This window comes from Rhopilema esculentum, chromosome 7 (assembly GCF_057945365.1).
Source record: "Rhopilema esculentum isolate cy_ngs chromosome 7, ASM5794536v1, whole genome shotgun sequence".
Classification (NCBI taxonomy): Eukaryota; Metazoa; Cnidaria; class Scyphozoa; order Rhizostomeae; family Rhizostomatidae; genus Rhopilema; species Rhopilema esculentum.
In genome coordinates, this window is record NC_142821.1 from 2,400,588 (window position 1) to 2,415,890 (window position 15,303).

The following is a 15,303-nucleotide window of genomic DNA, read 5'->3' on the forward strand; positions in this document are numbered from 1 at the left end:
TAAATTGTTTTTAAATTGTTCTAAAATTATTAGGGTGTAAGCAGAAAATGAACTATCGTTTATATGAAAATACACCGAAAATACACCATAGATGACAAAACTCCTCGCTTTTGCGATTTAACATTTTGTAAAAAGGTTTCACACAACTTTGTTCAAAATAACATTTTACTGTACCGCGGCCTCAGCATGTTCTTATATTGCTCTTTTCTCTCGACCAGTTTTGAAGCTCGTGTTCTTACAAAATTTTTCTTTTAAAAAAGGACCGTTTAAGGTGTAAACGATTACATATGAACAAAGAAAAGTGAATATGAAACATAACATAAACATTTAGCTATGGTCTCATTTCTGCGTGCTAAAAAGTCTACAGCTGTGAACATCCAGGTTAAAAATTGCAAAATGAGCAGAAAAGAAGGCTACAATATTCGATGGTATGAATATTTTTGGACGATGGTTAAAAGCACTGAAAAATATAAATACAAATATAAATCCCAAAATCAGTCCCTTTGGTGGAATTATAAAATCATGCTCCTTTAGCACTTACAGGTGGTGGGTTGCAATCCTGTAAGAAATCAAAAAGCAGCGTTGTTTCTTCGTGCCTTCTGCAGCATTGTTATAAAACATAGAATAAAATCAGCTGTCAAGTGATAATATGCTGCAATTAGTCGAAGGTTAGAAAATTAGCCCTCTTTTAAATGTAGCGCAGAAAAAAGACTCTGGTTCACAAATACTATTACAACCAGGTAGTTAGTTACATACTTCTTCATGGAACCAAGGATAGGAAGTAGACCGATCGATGAAAATCCATGATAATTTCAAGATACAACCAAAGCAATGTCTTAAAATACTGCTCAAAAACCAAAGTGATATCAATTCAATAAAAAAAGCTTGAGATTACGAAATAAACGATGCAGAAATAAGCCACTGTTGTATACATATAAATTCATATAAAATAGCTTTAAGAATTTTAATTTTATATCACAGACATCGATTTTCTAATCAGACTATTTCCAAATATGTTAAAAATTTACGTAAAAATCACATCTAAATCTTCATCTTCAAAATATGATATAACAAATCAATACTAATTAATATGAGGAAACAGCAATACTCACAAATTTGTAGGAAACTTTTATAACGTATTTCAGTAGCTTTTAGTTGAGTTTTCAGTTGATTCAAGATAATTAACTGTTCTCTTCTGATCAAACCAAAAACAAATAATGGCAAAAAGGTAGTGTATTCTGTTACGAGGTCAAGTTTGGTCCCTCTTATACAGTAGGTGAATCTAGGGGTATGCAGCTGAGATTGCCCTCCAGTTTCTTGCCTTAACAATTAAAAGGGTGAAAGCTTTAACTCCAAAAACATAAAACATATAAAGCAGCAGTTTTTGTTTCAATAACTTTAGATAAACTTTGTGCATTGTCATTTCAATTTTTCTGGGTATGAGTGCTTTTTAAGACAATTGTGTGATGCATCGAACCAGCTTTTAAAAATCAGGTAACATACACATGTGCAAGCAAATTACGTCTTGCCGCTTCTTCGGGAATCGCAGCTCGGCTTTGAGCAAGTTTTGTCCAAATTTTGATAGTATAAGTACAACGAACAATTCGTAGTAACGAATCAGGAGTATTAAGGTCAACTCTAAGATGCTAACACTTCAAAATACTTACGAACGATGAATACATTTGCAATCAGTACAAATTATAGTAAAACCAGCAAAACATTGTTATAAACGATATTTTCATCTAGGGTGTGACAAAACAAAAATACACACAAGACTGACGTAGTGAAAGGAGTTTAGTTAGCGAGCATGTGAGATTATCTTTAACCATTTGAAATTCCATTGTTGAGTTTATTGAAACTTTCTTGAATTAAAAGAATCAGAATATACCAGAATTATGCAGAATCGAACTACTCAAGTCGTATAGGATTTTGGTACTCTGTATGTAGCCTCGTATAAGATACATACAATAGTATATATAAAAACCCTTAAACAGGTGATTTCCAGAACATTAGTAGCAGCTCTTTCACACTCTTTTTATTTACGTACAAAAAGATATACGATAGGCTTTATAATACTTTCTACTAATATGGTCGTTTTGCAGCTACAGCTCCATGTTGTCTAGGTGTCTAAGCAAGGGAGGGGAGCGACATCTCTCATCACCGGGTGTCGAGAAACTTTTCTCTGTGCCCCGATTTCTAATGTCCTGCATTAAAGAAAGTTCAAGTTCAATTGCTAGCAATTGCAAATTGCATAAATCATTCACATTGAATCAATTATCATTAAATCAATATGAAAGAATATTTGTTCAAAAAATGATTACAGATGCTAAAATTTGGTATGACTTTTATCTAAATTTTCTGCTATGCATTCATTTGAATACAGTAAAATGGTGGCATCAACTTGAGATAAGGGATATAGCCCGACAAGCAAAGCCTGAAGGCACACAGACAGATCATAATACTGTGGCACATGGCACATTGACAGATAGTAATAAGAAAGGCTTCTGGGCCATGCTGTCAAGGCTTTGATACTGCATGTTTCCATTGCCTAACCTTGAGAGGCACAATTTAGTCAAGAAATGTTGCTCAAGGGCACAATAAAACCACTTCTTATGGCCATGATTTGAAGTACCTGTCTTTCAGGAGTTGACTGAATGGATGAAATGGGAGACTGCGCCTCAAGGCTGTTCACCATTTGCCGTGATTCTTCCAGCAGTCTTTGAAGCTTTTCAGTAGCTGAGTCATTCTTAACTGCCTAGAATACGAAGTTCTTGTCAGTCTTTGAGAATTCCTTCGACTAAAACGGCAAAAAACTCTGTTTGAGGACAATCTAAGGATTGTTATAGATACTGATCGGATATATAAACAAACGTTTGTAGCTGAACAGTTTCATATAAAAAAATTAGTTAGATTGAGAAAGAATAAAAAACATTGGTTCGGTTGTCAATTATTTGGTGGAGGTTGGAGGAAATGCTACTTTCTGTTATTTTACGGACATTTACCAATTTCGTCAAAACCATTTACTGTACATAGTCATTAGATGGATTCTTATGGTGTTTTCTGACATACGAAAAATCACAAATAAAACATAATGCATAGGATCTAACGCTAGATGGAGGGTCAAAATGAGAAAAAATAATGTAATTTGATGGTGCGTTTGGTTTGTAACAAAATAGTGCTAGCGGTGACTTTCAACAGTACGTCTTATGCGACCATGGCTTCCGGTTGGAAAGGAACAATCAGTTATAAGTAGAATCGAAACATAAAAATGAGTGAGGGAGAAAAACATTTGGGCCAGACGCATTAGACAAAAATATAAAGATTATAGGGTACCTTAGTTGTATCTCCGGAATCCAAGTAGCTTCCAGATGGAGATTTGGTTAAATTATTACCATCTAATGAAGTACTTCCTTTAAAGCTGTTTGAGTTTGCTTTCCCATTCATAGACCGTGATATGTTAGGCACTGGTAGACTGGTACCATGAGGTATACGGTCTTTGTTCAAATAATTGTCTAAAACGGATTGGAAAGAGCCACTCGCGGTAAAGCAATAATTGATCTTTTACCAAAAGCAAATTAAAGCTAAAGTCAATTTATGTCTTCAACCACAGGTTATTAAAATTTAAACAGTAAGTTAAGTGAAAAGTATCAATTTTCTAAGAATAGTTTGATAATTCTGTGAAGCAAATAATTTCAATGCAGGACGACAATCGTGACTATCGAAATTAAAAGACGAGGAGATGCTAGCTAGATGCTAGATGTTAGATGTCAGTTTTCTATCGACTACAAGAATATGTTGCCATGAAATGAAGATGATGACATCACACTAGAAAGTTGATGACATCACACTTTTAACTATTTTGTTTTAAACAATAAAAAAAATGATTTACTTCTTTCGATTATCATACCTGTATAATCAATATTCTTGCCAGTTTCCTGTAAAATAAGTTCACATTATCAGTAAAATCACATTGAATTACAAAAAGCTAAGTAATATTTGTTATCGTGTAAAAAAATTTCTTATTGAACAGTTATAAGCTCTTATCTCTTGCACTTATTCAATGCAATTTAGTTGCTTAATGTATGGGAATGGCAAAAATTCCCAATGAAATACGGCCGAGCAGAAAGTACACAGACATTAATTTATTGAAATGCGCGAATGACACATCAAGAGTGAGACAGTCCATCTTCGGGCCACTTTGATAACGCAGGCAAACCAATAGAACTATTTCTTGTTGTTCCAAAGATGTACCCTATTTTCAGCAACCATCTTGCACGTCTATTGTTCGTTTACTAACGAATCAAAGCGCTCTAATACTTAATTTTAACCAATCACAAACGTGGTGTATATACCTGATAACTAAAATGATCCAGATCAGCAAGGAAATCATCAGGTTGTTTTGATTTCGGTTTGTAAGCAGAACTGATATCAGAGAGATCGTCCTCCGTGTTCAGATCGCTTAACCTATTAAAAGAGACATAGCAATGTTATAAGCTCAACCATCAAGGAAATCACCAAGAAAACAAGAGAATTATATTATAATTATAATTTCCTCCGAAGCATAGTTAACATAAGAATAAATGTATATTAAATGTATCATACTTCTATAAACTCAATTCTGAGCTATTTCATGACATGGCAAGGAAAAGACAACATTATAAATGTCCCTATGTTTCCGAATGCAAATCTGTGATTATTTCATTTACTGATTATCTTCTTTCCCCCTGTTTAGTTTTCTTTACTTCCAGCTATCTCTTTTTTATTTCCTTGTTTTTCTTTCCATCCATTCATTTATTCTTTCATTGCTTCATCGATTCGCTTATTTGATAAATTAGTCAATAAAGAAAATTAATCATTCACTCATTCATTATCTTTTAAACGTGCATTGTTACACAAGCACTCATCTTAAAATTGAATGAGGCTATTTTCCTGCAAAGATCCCTACAAAACACAACAAAACCAATACAAAAGAGGTTTAGCTTTAAAGCTTTAAAAACACATAAGATTCGTGCAGTAACCTGTCAGTGATGTCCTGTTCCTGGACTTGTTGTTGTAGCATCATCAGCTCTCGCTGCTGGCGTTCAAAAACCTGATAAGAAAGTCAGATCTCTATTGAACTTCTGTAAATTCACTAGTTATGACATGCCAGGTTAACGTTAGAACAAAAGCCTAAAATACTCAAACCATACCGAACTCAAAAAAACAACTTAAAAGGTGCATAGCACTCATAAAAAAGACTTTACACAAAAATCTTTCGGGTCAAAGCATAATGAAAACCCGGGCTACCTGAAGTATAAAACCTAAAGTTTAATTGAAAATCCAAGCCGTACCCATGCCTTGCATGCGAAGTGTTGTTTATACCTTGAGCATGAAAACGTTGCGAGTAGTTGAAACATTAGTCGAAGGTACACAGCTGGATAAGGACATGGAAACGTGATGAACGAAACACTGATTTTAGTTGCTTTCGCAAATATGGGAAATTGCAAAGACAAGCTATCATGAAAATGTAAACGGTACGTCGACGGGCTAAACCGATTGCCAAACTGCTTGTCTTATTTATCCCCCAGTTCTCCTTACAGGCAGCAACCCATTACAAAAGCTTCTGGACAATAAATAAAATATCCCATATTCTCTAACTTTAGTATGTTTCTAACTCTTACTTTTCTTAAGTGTTGTAACTCTGTCTCTGTTCTTTCTTGTTTTGATTTACTGAGTTCAACAAGTTGGTCTTTCCTTTTCTCTCTTTCACCTAACAAATGAACAGAAAATGTTGCTTGGTATGTGAGTTTGTTTTAAACAACCAAAAGAAATCAGGGATAGCAGATTCATTGATTGGAATCAATTTAAGTAAAAAAAGAAGATTGTACAGTGAGATCTCTGTTCTATGTATTTTCAAAAACAATTAAAGAAAAACATCCAAGCCAATGCAGTACAGTGCATATTTTAAATGTGCTTTTTGCTGTGTAAAGGAAGTATATATATTTTATAGAAAACCAGAGAAATGTATGGATGTATGGTATTCAGTTCAGTGTAATATGCTTGGATGGTCAACAAGAAAAAGAGAACTTCCTCTACAAGTGTACAAAATGTTGAAAAGGTGGACTCAAAGATAGTTGAAGATAACTAAATATGAATAAGAAATATATACATCAAAGACAATAAAACGCTGAAGTAGGCTGAAATACATACCAGCAAGAAACAGCTCTTTTTGCGTAGCAAGCAATTCTTGCTTGACCTAACAAAAATGAGTAACTGATATTGTTCACAAGTACTAAAGGCGGTTAATCTAAAAACCTAAAAACGGCAGATCTCTAATTAAAAGATATTGTCAACAAATTCTAAAGGCTGTAAACCTAATGAACTTGATAACGACAAATCCTTAGTCAGAATACACTTGAATCAAAATTGAAAATTAAGATGTACAAAAAGAGGAACCTACATGAGCCAATTCATTCTGATATTCATCCTCATTGTTGTAATGGTTGTTGAGATCCGCTATATTGAAGAGAGTAAATTCAATTTATCAAACACGTTTGAAATAGAAAGAAGAAGATTTATTTTCCTTTTACATAATTATTGTCCTCTTATATAAACCATTATCCTCACTTACATTCTATTTTTAGCAGCTAAGGCTACACAATTGCTTTAAACAAAATTGGGAGAATATTTTCTGAATTTAAAGCAATGTCAACCTAACCTAAATTTAGTCACGCGTGGAAATTATCAATTTGGCTCTCTTATTTTTGTCCTTTAAATGGAAAGAATCTTACACAGCCTTTGCACTCAGTTTTAAACATGCCTATACATTTTTAGTCCAATCAAATTCTTTTTCAATTGATTCTATTCCTATCTCTTACCTCTTGATATTATTAGCTAATTCTAAACATAAATGCAAAAATAAAAAGTTCTATACTGGGATTCGTTTGTGATTGTGACATGTTTGCCTTACCCAGTGAGTGACAAGACCTGACTTTAACCAACATTTCTACATAAAACAAACTATAAGTTGTACAGTACCCACACCATTATGTCTCTGGACTCAATAATAGTACAATTTTTAACCTACGAAAAAACATGGATCGCAAACCTCGTAACTTCTCCACTTCATGCTTAATAACTTGATGCTGTTCCCTCCACTGGTCCCTTTCAGATTTAAGCAGAGTTTCGTTTTTACGACTTTCCTGCAAAAACGGGGCAGGTTATAATGAAGCAAAGCGAGACCTTTCATGGAACACAACTGGTTAACATTATATCAGATATTTGACTGGGGAAATACTCACACACTGAACATGAACAGAAATAAGGCCCAGCTGTCCCATGTCATAAAAATATAAAAGGAATTTTTTAAAGAGCCTTTGTAATAAGGGTTCTGATTCTGAAGAGGTCTTCACCAATATACCCATATGCAATAAGACAATGGTGATTCCTGAATAACTATTTGTGCCAAGTTTTCATGGGAAATTTAAGGCTCCTACATCAACAAACGTTCAGGCAAATAATAAATACTAACCTGTAGCGAATTGTTTACACTTTTCGTTCTTTTCGCTAAGTCCTCGACTTTAGCACTCACATCTGTTAATTCGTTTTCCTATATCAAAAAATCGATTTTTATTGACAAGACTTAATATGTACATAACAAATTCTTATCTCGACAATGTTAGCTTCATTAGAGTTGTTAAGTGATGACGTCACAAAAATCTACTTTTATAATTTTTGAAATTTTTTCCCATAACTTGAAAGAGCATCATGAAATACCTCTAAATCTGCAAAATCAGTTAAAGGTATTACGAATTGGCTGAGATATGACCAGATAAGCACAAGCTCTGGCCCCATCAAACCTCTGTAATTTGGTCTCAGTTCATAACTTTATTTTACGGTGTTCTTTCATGTTATGTGGTCAACATTCGAAAATTCTAAAAATAGTTTCCTTGTGACGTCACACTTGAGAACTCTATGTTTACTCGTTATGTTGATGTTGATGATAAAATGTCAGGCTGTTAAGAAGATAGATTTCACTAAAACTTTGCAATAAGTGATAAACTTCGTTTGCGCAAAACTAAATCAAATAATGGAGAAATGAGCAAAATTTTTGGGTTTTAATATATTTACCTTACAAAAGAAGTCTAAAATAGTCAATAAACTATCTACTAAATTGTCTTTTAAAGTACAAAGTGTTCACCTTCAGCTTCAATGTTGTAGCCAGCTCTTGTTCTTTCGCTTGCAGTTGGCCTAAGGATGTCGATAGCTCTTGAATGGATCTAGCCATGTTTTCATTTCTATCCTGTTTCGATTAGATGGAAAGTTAGCATTGAATATGAATGAATAACCTAATTTCATAAATATTGAAGTAAGCAATAAAGTAGGTAAGTCGCTTGTTTCGCTTAAGTTTTATGAAATGCTACACTAAAACAGTAAAAAAGTCCATGAGGCACTCACTTAAACTTTATCATGACAAATAAATTTATATGAACTCCTAGCCATAGCTATTATATGGCGTCTAAATCTTTAGCAAAAATGTTCAAAAATACTCGGTTGTTAGCGTTGAAAAAAGTAAATATTATGGCAAAAGTACATTTGCAGCACACAGTTTGACAATGTTTTGGCCTTAAAATACTTGATAATAAGATGTAAATATATTGGTGCAAAATGTTTTGCTTCTACATGACATGGATTCATGCAACAATAACATGCATACTTTAAGTTCTTCGACTTGATGCGACGACACGTTTGCTTGATCTGATGCCTGTTGCAGATGCATCTATAAAAAGAACAAAATCATGAGAGCTTGATTAGAAAAACCAAAGTATAAAGTCTTCATTATTGATAAGAAATCTAGCAATCAAGGCAATGATGGCAGAAGTAGTTGCTAAAACTTCAGTGCATGTAAATCGCCCATGCATGCTCAGACTGTACTTTTGCTTATTTCGATTAGAAAAAGGGAACTGAGTAAAATTGTGAATTGAGCTGTGATCCATAATGAAATGATAATATTAAAAAGTTTTTTCATAGCAAGGCTGACATTTTCCAGCTAAGAAATTCTTTTGGTTCAGATAGGGATGTTCTGCTCCCCAACGTCCATTGCTATTGGCCCTGAACAATGAAGCAAGAAATACCTGGGTTGTCTCTAGTTCTTTTGTTTTCATCTGGGCACTCTGTTCTGTCATTCGTAATCTGTAAAAACAAGTTTGGCAAAATCAAGTAAAAATATTGCTTGCCTTTCATAAATGCTTTTAAAATAGTAGTGGCCTCAAACTTTAAAGCAAGAGGAACCGAAAAGACTTTTTGTTTGAATACACTATGCTTCATACATCAATTGCTGTGTAACTGTTATGTTTTTGTGTAACTGTTATGTTTTTGCAGATATGTCTACACAACGTTTTAAAGTTCTCCAAACAATTTTCAGAACCAATTTCAAATACTCACTAGTCAAAATTTAATAAAAAAAACATAATACTCCTGGTTTGAATACTTCAATTTTTATACATAACTTTATCAATTACCTATCAGATTCAAAAACAATCTGTAGATTCACATTAATTAAATCAAGCTTTGAAAATGCTTAAATTTGAAAATGGGCATTTAGCTACAGGCTGGCTGTCAAATTAATTAGGGAAGTAGCAACGTATCTTAAGATTTCCAAACTTATGTAATCTCAACCAGTGCCATGGCTCCAAATCAAACAAAAATTACATATTATCTTGAGGAGCACTTACCTCTCTTTTAAGATTCTAACTTGCTCAGTTCTTTTCTTTAGATCAGCTAAAAAATAAATATAGTCTGATTTTTAAAAAGTCGAAGAAATACTTATCAAATGTGAAATACCAAACAAATATTTAATTCATGATATTTAAAGATGCACTAAATAAAACTAGAAAAAGGTTCCTTTTGTCAAGGAAGAAAAAGTAGGAAAGCTTTTAGGTTCAGTATAAGCAGGTGAAATATCTAGGAAGCCTGAAGTGTTCTTTTTAGGGATAAAAGTTTGTGCACTGTTTCACAAATGACTTATATCATAGAATCAGCAAAAATATTCACACTTGTTTAAACTAAAAAATGATATTATCAACTTTGAATTTTACAAGAATATCAAGGCTGGGGAAAAGTAATGTCAATTAATCACTTACATCTTAGTTTTGGCACATGTCTTTCCAGCACTAAGACCTGCAGAGAGAATACATAATTAGTAGATCATCTTGTGAACTCCATTCAGTTACTATCACACACAGTTAGTCCATACAGACAGCAGAATGTCCACAAAGATAAGTAACTTTAATTCTCCCAAGCCAAAATTATCATCAAAGTTCTCCCTGTATATGGGAAAACAACTGGTATTTATAATAGTTATGATTACATCTTTATTACAAAAATACCTAAAGCAATTAAATAATACTTGCAAAATCATTAGATCATAATTTCTAGAAATTTCTAAGCATATCATCCATTGCATGCATAATTATAAAAACAATATCTTTAAGAGAACAACAAAGAAAATTCAAAAGAAAAAGCATCTGTGATGTTTCTAAAGGGCCTGTTTATAGGGTTCTCACAAGACAGGTAGATTAACTGTTGGCATTTATATATACTTAAGAAACTGGCCTGGTTGTTTTTACATGTACTTGCGAAAATTTCTGCAAATTTACACATAGTAAAATGTCTTTGGCATCATTCAAAAAAGGGGAAAGTAAAGTCCTCAGCATAAGGAGGGTTCACTGCAATTGAAAACTGTAGATTTACTATACATGCCAGAAAACTCAGCTAGAAGGAAACTCGCCTCCATGTAAACAAACCCTAACAATAGTAATAAGGATCATACTAACTAGATTTTTCAATAATGCTTAGTGACTCTATCACAGATGCATAAAATACTTCAACAACAGGAAACAAATAAATAAAGCAATTTCCATACCCTCTTTTTATCAGTCTCCCAAGAAATAAGTTGCTTTTGATGCGAATCCACCATTTCATTCAGCTCCCTGTTCAAATGAATGCAAAGATTACAGACTGCCTATAGAAGTAATAGAATCTCAAAAACATTGTCAAAATTACATCATGAAAGCTCTTTCAACACTTTCTTATGGAAATGATAAAATCTACAACATTGTCATAATTGTTACCAACACATTAGATCATGACATACGCTGCTATTTGCGTAACTTCTTGACCTGAGAAACTCAATACTTTTTTAAGCTTGATGAAGCAATCAGGGGCTAATCCAATTCTGGAGGTTCTTTGGATGGCTCAATAGAGAAGGGGCACATTAGAAAGATGTAATTCATGTAAAAAAGAGGGGTTAAATAGAGCTTCTATTGTATTTTTCATCAACATACTTGATCTATACTGAAATTTTTGCCAAAAATTGCTACATTCAGCATTATACAAAATTTTTTCAATGCTCACCTGTCCCTGTCTTTAAGTTCATTTACTAAAAGTTGCAGTTCCTTCCTTTGTCTTTGAATAGTCGAATTGTCAATATCTACAAACTGAAATGATTAAAAATAAGTAAAAACTTGGGTAAAAAACTAAACTTTTGAAATTCAGTGTTAGAAAAATGACTCTAATTTTTTTTTTAAAATATCTGTATATATATTTCTGTATATATATATGGGTATATATATTTCTTAGCGTAGAGTTTTCGATCCATGTTCTGACGTTTTAAACTCTGAAGAGTGTCAGACGAAAAGCTTTAGTTTACTAAAATATCTGTAACCAATAAATATATTTAGATAAATTTGTTAGTTAGTTTGCTAGTTTGTTGGTTAGCTAGTTGGTTAGTAAGTTAGTTGGTGCATTCTGCTTATATTACTGTTTCGCCTAAAACAAGTCAGATCTATATATGCAAGCAAATATGACATTACCGTTGATGGGGAAGTCCCAGCAATAGAGGTTTTGGTAGGACTTGGTGACCTTGTGCTTCTGTGAGCACCATTTGTTGCAGTTCCAGAATATTTTGTAGGTACAGGGTTAGTTGATCTGGAAATAGCTGAGAGATAGGGTTTTGATTGCCCAAATACACCTTGACCAGGTCCATAGTGCACATTCACACTGGGGTTATCCTGTAACATGATTGAAGGAAACAGCTAATACACTTGTTTAAATAGCATACTGTCAATGAAGAGACCTATAACACTAGTTATATAGTCACTGATCAAAGAAAATTTTAGTTAGAATAGCAGTAAAGGGTGTTTGATTTGATTTGATTTATTATTATTCAAATTCTAGTACAATAATAATATAGAAAAATAAAACAATAACACAATGCAACTAGATGTAGTAGAATTCTTAAGGAGGAGCTCTCAAAGTAGGTAAACTAATGAGATGAGAACCCCCCCCCCCCCCCCTGTCGTCTATCAGAACCGTAAACACAAAGTTGATGCCAAATTGCTAGCTTAAATAATAAAATTGTTAAACATATTGAATATGAATTTCATTTAGGCATTCACATAGCATTTAGCAAGTGATTCTTTTTGAGTAAAAATCTTGATATGAAGGTGTCAAGAATGCATCTGTCAGACAGAATGCTCAACTAAAAACTAAAATTGGTTGACAGCTATCAACAAAAAAAGATGAAAATTTGCCCATATCAAATGATAATTATTAAAGGTTGTAAGGAAACATGAAATTAGATATTTAACCATTCTTAAACTAACCTTTCTTGGAGTACTCTGATAAGGTGATATGTCATAGCTATTTAGATGAGATTGCCCTGAAAAGAAAATGATTTCACTGCTTAACAAACGAAAGAAAACAGCTCACTGCTGATTTAAATGTAATTTAATATTGATACATCAATTTGACTCGCAGCTTCGCTTTACAGATTTCTCCAAATCTAATTATACAACTTTTTTAAGCACAGATTTGGTTTTATCACCATAATTTTTCATATTATTTGTGCTTGTATTTTAGATTTTACAGAGAAATTAAATTTGAAACATGTTTAAGGGATTTGACCACAAAAATCATTCCAGGTGAAACTTTACCCCTCTAGTTGCCTATCACAGTCAAATCCCTTTTGAAAATTTTATCTTTATGTCATGATCAAATCAATATTGTGAGCAAAACCATGATGAAAACTTCCAAGTAGACTAAAATCATTGCTCTCAATCCGAAGTTTAGGTCAAAAATTTGTACAAAAGAACTTGAAGAATTTCTCAAAATGATGCTGTAAGTCGAATTGGCGTATATCCAAAAAAAGTCTTTTTCTGGCAAATGAATTGTACTGTTATCTGATCATTACATCTATAACATAGATATTGCATCTGTTCACGCTTGGTTCTGTTAGTTCATATAATTGAAAAGATCAGTTATGTTTTATATCTGATAAGCACATCAATACAAGGGTCCATTTTCCTACAAATGTTTCTCTCCTTCTTCTAATATACACTAATAGCTGCATTCGTGTGATGCTACTCAAGCACTATATCACTAGAAACTTCTAAAACAGATAAATCGCTTGACAGAAAAAAAGAGCAATACACAAAAGAATGAAATTCCCATTCAAACAGAAGTTTGATTTAGACAAAACGATTCGAAGTCGCATTACAAAGTGTGACTTAAGTTTAGATTAATAAACAAGTGTAATAAATAAATAAATTGAATACCCATGATTCCAGGGTCATCGTAGTTCAAATTCCGTTGCAGCGAGCTAGAGGGTCTCCTAGGATGCATGATACCTCTTCAGAACTCTTCCAAAACTGCAAATATCTAAACAACTAACTGGTCTTCTGTTGCTGGTGGTTGAACGGCCTGTGCAAACAAAACCAGATGCTTAGGCCAGAATCTGTAAAATTTTGAATTGCACGCAACAATCAATTTGCCAAATAGCCAGATTGATTACATTCAGCTGTTTACAAACATATCACTTCAAGCAATCTCATTCAAATCTCAGGAGATATCGTCAATATTTCATTAGGCACCTGCCTCCATTTTGGCCATTTGTTGTTCTTTGTTGTTGCTGGGTCCCTCAATTTAACCCGCCAAAACCATGCGCATGCGCCAATCAGTTGTCATCTAGAAATGTTCTTCTGAGGTAGGCAGTGGGGGCAAAGGTGGTAGGCATGGGGTGGACAGGGGTGACATGCGGTGGACTTGGATGCAATGGGGTGGATCATTGAAAAATGCCACTTCTTCAAAGATTGATTTTCTATTTCATCCTAAATTGAAGAATCCAAAATTTAATTTTAACAGGACCTCTTTGAAAAACACTTCGGTGATGAGAGCTTCCCGTATAAGCATTGTTATTATTATCAAAAATTTTATGTAGCAGAATACGGTTCCTGACTGCAAAGGCTATTTTAATAGCTCCATGAAATTAATTTAACACAGGGCCTACGCTGCCGGAGGGGGCCAGGGGGACCATGGCCCTCCCACTTTTTAGCAAAGTAAAAGATTTCTTCAACTTAAAACATGGTGGGCTCCCGGGTGACAGCGAACCTAGCAGCTTCTCGAAAATGGGCCTCCACACTTTCAAAATCGTAGCGTCGGTCCTGTAATAGCCAATCATAGCGGGCTACATAAGTTCCGGTCGAACTCAGATCTTCGCTTAGTCTGACTTTGTTTCATTTGTTTCATTAAGTTTGTGAGCACCAAAACGTAGCTTTTTCCAAAGGTGGATATTTTCCACTTGCTAGGTAGAAAATTCCACTAATGCTCAAATTATAAACTGTTTTGAAAGATGAATATGTACAAGTACAACATAGTCAAGTACAACATAGTGCTTTTGACAATGGAAAGAGCTCTGTAAGAATCCTGAAGAATCGAAATTAATGAAGCAATCATAAGGTTTTAAAGCAATGATATACATAAAGTAAAGCAACAGCCTAGGGTTAAAATCATCCCACTTGTTATTTTTGGACAACAGAGTAAAGAAAAATTTCTTAAAATTGTTGTTTTATCATATCAAAGTAAGCTCTGTATCTGTATGAACCACTAGATTAAAATTGAAACCAATGTATTGTATTTATTGCATCTTTTAATCTCTTTATCAATAGATTTCCAAGTATTACAGGCCATACACTTATTGTTTTTTTTGGCAACCATTCTCTTAGTTTTGGATGTATTTTATCTCCATATTAATGGATATTCGGAACAGTTCTAGCTTGTTTAGCTGCGATTAAAGATTTTCTGCAGAGTAAGCCAAAAAACTAAATTCATTAGCATGTAGAAAGAAGCAGATATTGCACCCAACCAAATCGAGCACCAGTAGAAACATCATTATTCTTTTGGTCTAAATCAACAAGAGATCGAATGAACAGCAATAAATAGATAGCTTTGTTCAACACCACGATGTTCAACACCACGATGGCAAGA

At 33.6% G+C, this 15,303-nt stretch overlaps 1 protein-coding gene across 1 annotated transcript; it reads right to left on the bottom strand.

Annotated features, from left to right (window-relative positions):
* Positions 1 to 1,394: 1,394 nt before the first annotated feature.
* Positions 1,395 to 13,961, bottom strand: LOC135683295 (uncharacterized). The gene is made up of 21 exons (XM_065198510.2): positions 13,596 to 13,961; positions 12,645 to 12,700; positions 11,853 to 12,050; positions 11,395 to 11,477; positions 10,904 to 10,970; positions 10,122 to 10,158; positions 9,714 to 9,759; positions 9,114 to 9,171; positions 8,696 to 8,758; positions 8,180 to 8,281; positions 7,511 to 7,588; positions 7,088 to 7,181; positions 6,440 to 6,495; positions 6,190 to 6,235; positions 5,661 to 5,749; positions 5,019 to 5,089; positions 4,353 to 4,464; positions 3,908 to 3,935; positions 3,334 to 3,512; positions 2,633 to 2,755; positions 1,395 to 2,204 (listed from the first exon to the last, which is right to left on the bottom strand). The coding sequence occupies exons 1-21, from the start codon at positions 13,660 to 13,662 to the stop codon at positions 2,103 to 2,105; spliced, it is 1,755 nt and encodes a 584-aa protein (XP_065054582.2). The 5' UTR covers positions 13,663 to 13,961; the 3' UTR covers positions 1,395 to 2,102.
* Between the last annotated feature and the right edge of the window lie 1,342 nt (positions 13,962 to 15,303).

Bases quoted from the DNA above. Each gene is read 5' to 3' on its own strand.
- LOC135683295 (XM_065198510.2), bottom strand. From the start codon at position 13,662: ATGCATCCTAGGAGACCCTCTAGCTCGCTGCAACGGAATTTGAACTAC. The intron at 9,760-10,121 runs GTAAGTGATTAA...TTTATTTTTTAG, and splicing joins ACATGTGCCAAAACTAAGAT to CTGATCTAAAGAAAAGAACT. The intron at 4,465-5,018 runs GTTACTGCACGA...CTCTTTTAATAG, and splicing joins GAACAGGACATCACTGACAG to GTTAAGCGATCTGAACACGG.